The 9096-nt window shown below is 43.4% G+C and overlaps 1 protein-coding gene across 1 annotated transcript in view; it reads right to left on the bottom strand.

The window, feature by feature from the left end:
- Nucleotides 1-337: 337 nt before the first annotated feature.
- Fam117b (family with sequence similarity 117 member B) overlaps nucleotides 338-9096 on the bottom strand; it is a 79256-nt gene continuing 70497 nt past the window's right edge. Inside the window, exons 7-8 of the mRNA XM_048428783.3 lie at nucleotides 8358-8478; nucleotides 338-4189 (exon numbers count right to left, since the gene is read on the bottom strand). Of these exons, the coding sequence (XP_048284740.3) occupies nucleotides 3871-4189; nucleotides 8358-8478 (440 nt within the window). The 3' untranslated portion in view covers nucleotides 338-3870. The remainder of the gene's footprint in view (nucleotides 4190-8357; nucleotides 8479-9096) is intronic.

Raw genomic sequence — 9096 nt, 5'->3', positions numbered from 1 at the left:
AGAAACAGAGCTCACACAAAGGTGATCCCAGTACTAGGGAGGTGGAGACAAGAGCAATATGGCTGGGTGGAGAGAGGAATATAAGGCAGGAGGAGACAGGAGTTCAGTCCAGTTAGAGGATGCAGTCTGAGGACAGGATTGCCCCTTTTGGTCTGAGGGAGTAAAAGGTCTCTCTCGTGGCTGGCTGCTCTGCTTCTCTGATCTCTCAGCTTTCACCCCCTAATATCTGACTCCGGGTTCTTAGTAAGAACTATTTGAGTATGTGTCACAAAAAAATAAATAAACAAATGAAATGTGAATTTGTGGCAATATTCATAAAAAACACACGGGAAAAAACTCAAGAACAACAGACTTTATTTGGACATAGGAGTTCTATTCCCTGTGAGGCAGCAGGAAGCGCTCAGCTGCAGGGACACAGTCCACAACAATACTTACTATAGCTGGAAATGCTGTTTTCGGGGGAGAATTTTGTTATAACTTTAAAAAATTGCATTAAAAAAGATTTACATCAACAGAGACAAAGATGCGGAGTTTAGAAAACATAAATTATATATCTCCAACAGGACTGTATAAACAAAATACTGTTCAGAGCCGCTCTGCGGGTCGCGAATGAAGGCAGAGCTACCCAGAAACCTTAAAGTGCAGTTACGTATCTTGGCTTTGTTTTGCAAATTCAGCACTTCCATTGGTCCAGTTTTGACACACTCCAAACCCAACATTACGGAATGAATCTCAACTTTACAAATTTAGTAATGACAATTTGAATTTAGTTTCCTTGAAGGAAAACCTCAGCGTCTCCATTCTAATCCCAGATGTAGAGAAGGTTATACACTCTGCCATTTTCTTCTTTTAGAACAACTTTTAGGAAAAGCCAACTGTTTCTTTAATCAAAACATAAACAATAAAAAAATAAAAACAAGCAGCCTTTCCCTGTTGCCAGATACACCCCAACAGCGTCTTCTCAGAGGCAGATCTGGCTATGGTCCTAGGGTCTAAGAACCACCGTAAACAAAAGGAAGAATCTGGTCTAGAAAGAATTCTGACATTCAGATCATATTTAACCAAAGAAAGCAAAACTATTATTTTAATAAACACGATTGCCCACAAAGCAACGGTAAGTAACAGACTTACCACCTCAGAGGCAGTAAACTTGTGTTTTCATGGCGGGGCAGAAACTGCTTGGGGGTGGGTAGGTAGGACAAATAACTAGGGAACAGCTCCTTTGGCCAAGGGGGGGATACATGCCACCCACTTTTACTGCAATGGAAGTAAACTTTTTTAGTTAAAAATTTAAATTAGGGACTGGGGACATAAGCCAGTGACAGCATTTGCTTAGCATGCACGAGGCCCTGGGTTTAATCCCCAGCACTGGAAAAAACTGTATTTCCACTGACGCTACTCTACGGCTGTACAGTTTCTACAGAATAACCCTAATTATGGAGTACGGTCTGTGAATGTAATCACACCCACTCTACGGAGAGTAGACCCATTTTTAAGACCAACCACCTGGAAATTAAGAATTAAATAAAATAGCTAGGTTGACCTATGGTTAATATATTTTAAGACTTCAATAAAGCTCATATGCTTAAAAATTAGCCCTTTGGCCCTGGCAGTTGAGAGTTTTTGGGGGGACCTAGACTTTTTTTTTCTTCAGATCTCAGGTTCTATTTCTCTGAAACTCAAAGCGTTTGGTTGCCGTACAATTCATTTACTTGTAAATTTGCAATATTCTTCCAGCCAAACTTCAGATTAGAGTTCCAAGAGTAGACTGACCTGAGACCTGTGCCCACTGTGATACGGAAGGGCACGCACAACCACAGGGCTCACCTGCCCGACAAGCACGGCACGGCAGGGAGAAACCGATTACACACTAACACTCTTTGAAAAGTGACAGCGGTGGTGCACAGCAACCAAATAAAACACAAATGTCATAAAATTCCAGTGGGGAAACCCACAGGATTGAAAAGATGACACGCAGGGCGTGGTGGCACACACCTCGAATCCCAGCACTCAGGAGGCAGAGAGGTTGGTGGATCTGAGTTCCAGGCCAGCTAGGGCTACATAAAACAAACAAAGCTCTTGCTTTTAAACACCTCGTTTTCCCTTCAGATCAACTCAACTGAATGCCATGTGCCTTTCTTCCGAACTTCTGATACTGATAAAATAGTAAAGTCAACAGGCATGACAAGGCGAAAAACAAAACCCAACCAACCGGAAAGTCTATACCCCAAACAACTGAGGTACTTTGACTTAGAAACTACAATTTGCTAGTGCTCAGAAAGTTAAGTTTTGAATGGCAAAAGCAACGAAATTTATCAGTCTTCCTAACCAAAAATTGATGGATTCACATAGATGCTGAAATTTATCTGATGAACCTAAAATATCCTCATTTAAAATTAAGGAGAGACTAAAGTGCCAGGCGTGCTGAGGTGACTGACACCCGGCAGGAAATGCACTGCTAGTGCCCCGAGGTCTTTCTGGAACAACTGGACCGGTGTGTGGAGTTGGCCTTCCACATGGCGGCCCACTCTTGCAGGCTTTAAAACTCTGTAGTGTGTGATGGTGTTTGTTCAAACAGTGCTTCACCAACACTGACGGGATTCACTTCCAAAGAGTGACTCCTTCATTTTAGTACCACACCCCAGAAATTAAATACTGTCATAGGACACTGGCAATGGTTATCAGAGGAGCCTAAATCCAAAACTGTGTAAAATTTCCTGAAGGTAGCCGCTGTTTAAGCGCCAAACCTCTTGTCTATTTCTCCAGTGTGTAGAATGTCGGAGAAGAGACTGGCAAAATGTGTAGGCAAATAAATCTCAGTGCCAACAACCACCATAAAGAAAAAGTTGCTCCTCAGGATTCTTCAGCTACCAATGCTACTCAATGGATTACTCCTGGCAAACTACTAACCCTGACCAAATCCACAAGACAACACCACCACAAAAGCAGAGGAGGAAATCCATGCACAGCCATTTCAGGGTCTCTTGGGGCTATGATACAGGGATGATTCAAGGTAGTGACACCCGGCAAAGGAGGGAACCACGTGACACACAGTTCACAGAAGACCAGAGAGCGCCACACTCCTAGCTAACGACCCACACTTCAGTTTCTTTTGGCTCGCTGACTGTTAGACCACGTTCTCGTGTTAAAGCATCTGTCTCCACTCACTTTGCTGCCCACACACGAGGATGTGGGCAGGACAGTGCAGAAAACAGCAGTTTCACAAATACTTCACCCAAAGCACAGACTTCTGACATCAAAAAACATAAATCACATAATGTACGGATATTGCTTTTTATCTTTTTATATATACTTGGTTCAATGCTTTTACCTATCAATTCATATCTGGAAGAACAGTCATGAGACTGACATTGCTGGGGAAACGTCAACAATCCCTTTGGTCCCAAAGCTGAAAACAGCCGAGAAAAGCAACACCTAGAAAAGGGGAAGAAGAAACAGAGGCCACCAAAGACTCTTTTGAACATCCTGTTTGATACTCAGAAAATGTAACATTGGTATTATAAAATAGTCATTTTTATATAAAAGATGGTTTTCTTGCAGCATCAATCACATCTCCCTTCAGAAATCGTGTTTGTAGGGATTAGGTTTTGTGTCTGTTTTGTTTTTAAACAAGTCTAATTTGAAAACAAATGAAAATGTGATCTGTTCCTTCCATGTTTCAGCCAGTGCTTCAAGAACAGAGGCGAGTACTGTCGGCGGCCTTCATGCGTGGGGCAGGGCACTCACAGGGGACGCATTCTCCAGTGGCCTCGTGGTCACACATCACTGGAAAGCCAAAGCACTTCACAGCCAGCCGGGAGGACACAACATCATCACAGTCACGCGATCCGCAGGCTCAGTTCGCAGGACCTATCCCTCGGCTTCTTCAATGGGTTCTGGGGGTGCATGGAGGGAGGCCGAGGGCAGGACTGTACTGGTTCCTCGAGACACCCTGTCCTGCTCTGTGTTTGCTGACAGGGAGGCCATGGAGATGGGCTGAAGCAGAGTAGTTGTCATGCCGGTGGTGACTGTCAGGCTGTGGCCAGAGCCCTTGAGGGTAAGGTCTGGGGTTGGAAGCAGCGGCTTGAGGATGCTCACCAGGCAGAAAGCAGAGCCACTCTTAGGGATAAAATTCACCTTGTTTTTGTCAGGACAGTAAAAGGCTGGAATTTCATGAAGTTGTTTTGGCCTGGATACAAAACAGACAACCAATCCTGTAAGCCACTGAATACTGGAAATAATATCATTTTTTAAATACAGACACATTTTTAAAAAACGGGTCAATAAGATAAGCATTTTCTTAAGCAAAAGAAAGCCCACATGCATAGAGACAAATATGTTTTCCAACATGATTGTTCCAAGACTCTGAAGAGAGACCCGTAACACCTGCAGGACTACACCGTGATGAGCAGCAGTTTCCAAGTGTTCTTTTCTGCCTGCTTGTTCTGGGGATTTTTGTTTCTGCCTCTACAGTGCTAGGCTTAAAGCATGCACTTCCACACCAGCTTTTTCAAGTATAATTAAAAATTTAAAAGGTATTCTTCTGAATCAACTATTAACATTTTTTAGAGAAAAGAAGGTAAATGTGAAATCAAAACAACAGATATCTTGCTTCAGTTTTCTGTGATGTTGGGGATGGAACCACCTAGGAGCCTTAACCTGTTAGCTCTATCTCAGTCTTCCAATTTTTGTTGTTGTTGTTTGTTTTGTTTTTTAAATGTGCACTGGTGTTTTGCCATGGGTGTCGGGTCTGGAATTATAGACAGTTGTGAGTTGCCACGTGGGTGGTGGGAACTGAACCCGGGTCATTTGGAAGAACAGTCAGCCAGTGCTCTCTTGTTCAAGATCTGTTATAGCTGTGCAGTAGTGACTTGTGCCTTTAATCCCAGCACTCGGGAGGCAGAGGCAGGCGGATCTCTGTGAGTTCCAGGACAGCCAAGGCTACACTGAGAAACCCTGTCTCAAAAAACAACAACAAAAGATTTATTATGTACACAGTGTTCTGCTTGCATGTTTGCTTGCATACCAGAAGAGGGCACCAGATCTCATTACAGATGGTTATGAACCGCCATGTGGTTGCTGGGAATTGAACTCAGGACCTCTGGAAGAGCAGCCAGTGCTCTTAACCTCTGAGACATCTTTGCAGTTCGTCTTTAAAGTTATAACTGAAGCAAAATTCTTCCTTGTTGCCAAGTCCTCCAAAAATTATTCCACCACCCACAAATACTTTTGGTCTTGATGACATTCCATAAAAATTTAAAAATTGCAGGAGTTAAGTTTAGTAACAATATTGTTCTCAGCTGAAAAGATGGATGAAGGTGATTGCTCCCAAGTCTGACAACTCGAGTTCAGTCCCTGGAATCCAAATGACAGACGAGAAGCGGTTCCTGCAAACTGTGCCTCACTTTCTGTACAGAAACACTGTGGCACGCTCGTCTACACATTTTCACTTCTGCAAAAGCACAGAACCAACCACTACATAGTTCTAAAGTCAGGTACTCGTCTCTCTCAAGGACAGCCTAGTTCTATAAAGGAGGCAGTATGCTAAGGCATAGAGACTAAGAACAAAGTCCAAATTCTCTACAAGCAGACACAAGATTGAAGAATTCTTGGAGGGGGGGGCTCGGCAGACAAACATGTCAATATAGTTCGTCTCCTTTGTAATGTAACCTGCTTATGAAGTTAAAGTTATTTAGAGAAGGAATTCTTGTATTACTGCATGGGTAACCTGCAGGAGAGTTTGACAAACATGGTAAATATGTCACAAGGAGAGCGAATCTATAGTAGGAGTCAGGAGGCTGGAAGAAGAGGCTTCCTCAACCCTGTGAGCCAGACTTTAAAGGAGTGAAGAGCAGACGTGGTGATTGAGTTCTAACAACACGGATGCTCCTAATAATGCACACTGTGCAGACTCCGCTGACTGACAGGGAACACCCCCCCACACACACATACATTTCCAACAACACAGATGTTCCTAATAATGCACGGTTGTGTAGATTTCGCTGATTGACACGGAACCCCACACACACACACACACATGTCCAACAACACGGATGTTCCTAATAATGCACGGTTGTGTAGACTCCGCTGACTGACAGAAAACACCCCCCCACACACACACACACATTTCCAACAACACGGATATTCCTAATAATGCACAGTTGTGTAGACTCCGCTGACTGACACGGAACACCCACACACATTTCCAACAACACAGATATTCCTAATAATGAACGGCGTGTAGACTCCGTTGACTGACATGAAACACCCCCTACCCAAGACGCTTTGCCACTACAGCCAAAGAACAAAAGCAAGCACAGAACTTAAGTCAATGGAACAACAGGTCAAGCAGGAGCAGTGCCACAATGTTTCTGGGTGTTTTATGATAAAACACACTTAATATTTACCTAGAATATCGTTTATAATAAAGCCAACGTCACATTTCTATAATAAAATAATAATGCTTAAATTACCTTTGAAGGAAGATTTATTAGATAAATTTTTATGCCTCCATCAAAATAAAGTTTGGGTTTTTTTGGACAGTCTATTAGGCTGTCCTTGAACTCACGATGTAGCTAAAGCTAACCTTCAACTTCTGGCCCTTCTGCTTCCAGCCTGAGCGCTGGGATTACAGTCTGGGCCCCCAGGCACCCAAGGCTTCACACACTGGGAAAGCATCCTGGTAACTGAGCCAGCACAGAGGACTTGGCTTCTCACCAATTTTACTTGCCTGGTTTTATCTTATCTAAAATTATTTAAGACAGGGTAAGGGAAGTTTGTGCTGCCTCTAGTTTAAAAGAAATAAGTGGCTTAAGACACATGGTTCCCAAGGATGAAGCTTGTTATTTCCAAAATACAAAAAAAAAAAAAAGGTTCTAAAAACGGAGGAGCTAGAAGGGTACAGGGGCAGCACTGAGGTGCCAGGGGTGGGTGGATGTGATCAAGACAGGCTGTCTACAAGGATGGGATTGTCAAAGAAAGATATTCATTCCTTCCCTCCCTCTCTCTCTCACGGGGTTTTTCTGTGTAACAAACAGCTCTGGCTGTTCTGGTACCTGCTTTGTAGACCAGGCTGGCCTCGAACTCACAGAGATCCACCTGCCTCTCTCTGCCTCTCAAGTGCTGGGATTAAAGGCATGCACCACCACTGCCCGGCTGGAAAATATATCTTTAAAATGGCAGAAATTTAAAAGCCAGCATGGAAATGACAAATCAAAACTTCAGTAATATTTTATTTTACTCCAGATAGAAAGCTCACTCCTAAGAAAACAAATGAGTGCTGGCCAAGAGGCCAGGCTGACTTTTACCTAGGGCTCGTGGGAAGGTAAATTAAGGGAGCCACAATCAAAGAACTAAACAGTACCATTCATGACCAGCTCTAACCAGCGAAGCAGAGAACACCTCGGTAGTTAGTATGCTTCAGCTTAGACTGATGAGTGCACAAAGAGATGCAGTGCACCGAGCTGGCATGGCAGTGCACACCTCTACTCCCAGCACTGGAGAGGTAGAAGGAGATGGAAAAGGGTAGCCCAGACACCAGAAATGGGGAGAAGGAGGTCAAATACCAAGACCTGATAGTTTAAAATTCTACTTCTTGGGGTTGAAAGGCTGCATAAGCCATTAAAAGAACAGCTGTTATTAGAGAGGACACAGACTCAGTTCTCAGCACCTATATGTTGGCCCACCATCTTCTGTAACTCCAGTTCAGTAGGACCCAGCCCTTTTCTTCTGGGCACCTTGCACCCAAGTGGTGGAGATACAGCACCCATATACATAAAAAATAATAAAAATAAATACAATTCTGCTTCTAGAAATTAGGGGAATAACCCATGGGTAGACTGCTTATGTAGCATGTGTGAAGGAAGCCCTGGGTTCAAGTCTCTCGGTACCATGCAGACGTAATCTCCCACTTCTTAAATTATCTTCTCACAGTAGTATGACTGATCCTAAAGTATACTGGCAGATAAAGTATTTTTAACAGTGTGGAATTACTGAAGACCAGAAGGAGGCAAAACCTGAGGGTTACATGGACTTAAAAAAAGAGGACCAACCTGGGTGAAATCTTAAGTAGACAGATACATGATTGAATAGAGATGCACAAAGTCACAGAAGGGACTCTAGGGAGTCAGAGGAGCCGACTCAGCCATGCCTGACAACCTGAGCTCAACCCCCAGGACCCACTGCTGAGAGAGAGCACGTGTGCATGTGAACACACACAGAGAAAGATACACACGTTACTGGAATTCTGAAGCTATTTTCAGCAAACATTTCAGAATGCTAACAATTATGCGATCTGTGGCAGACCTGTGATTGCCACACTACTAACTTAAGAGAGTGTGTTTGTGTGAGGTACTTACGAGCACTCCTCAAAGACTTTGACCCTTTCACAGCCCTCTGGAGGTTCCCTTTTGAACATGTAACTGTTATTAGGTTTTGGTGAGGTTGCATATTTTGGCAAAGGAGAGTTGTTTCCATTCTCTGTAAAGAAAAAAAATGACACTGAGTTATTAAAAACACTATTATAAAATGCATCCTGATACCATAATTAGTAATCCTGGACTTGTGCACAGGAACTGTCTGAAGGCAGGCAGTGCTTTCCTCACTACCACCACCCTGGCATCTACTGCACTCCTGACTTCCTGTTTAGGATGGTCCCAGCGTAGGCCTCCCACTCCACCCTTGGACTGCACACACACCATCTGGCTGCCTTATGTATATGCTACATGCTCTGTAAATCCACTCAAACAGTATCTGCTTCCCCAGCACTGTATGTGAAATAACTCTGGTGGGTCTCTGCCTGTGCTCAAAGCTGAGCACACCAGACACAGCCTTCCATCACCTACAAGAAATAACTTCTACTCATTTTCCGAACTCATACCTAGTTCACGCCAAGAGAAGGAACATTTCTTTGCTGACACCTGTGCTCAGTGCTCATGTCCTCGATTCGTACCACAGTCATTTAAATTTCTTGGTATGTTATATAGTGTTCTGAAATTTCAATCTGTCATCTATAAATTCTTACTGGAAATAACGCTGCGCCCCTATTTTTAATAAGAGAGACTCACAGGAGCAATCAGTCAGTCCTTTCTAAAACCA

This window comes from Myodes glareolus, chromosome 27, assembly GCF_982192425.1.
Source record: "Myodes glareolus chromosome 27, mMyoGla1.1, whole genome shotgun sequence".
Classification (NCBI taxonomy): Eukaryota; Metazoa; Chordata; class Mammalia; order Rodentia; family Cricetidae; genus Myodes; species Myodes glareolus.
Note: the sequence above shows the minus strand (reverse complement) of the source record. Positions and strands in the feature narration are given on the sequence as shown.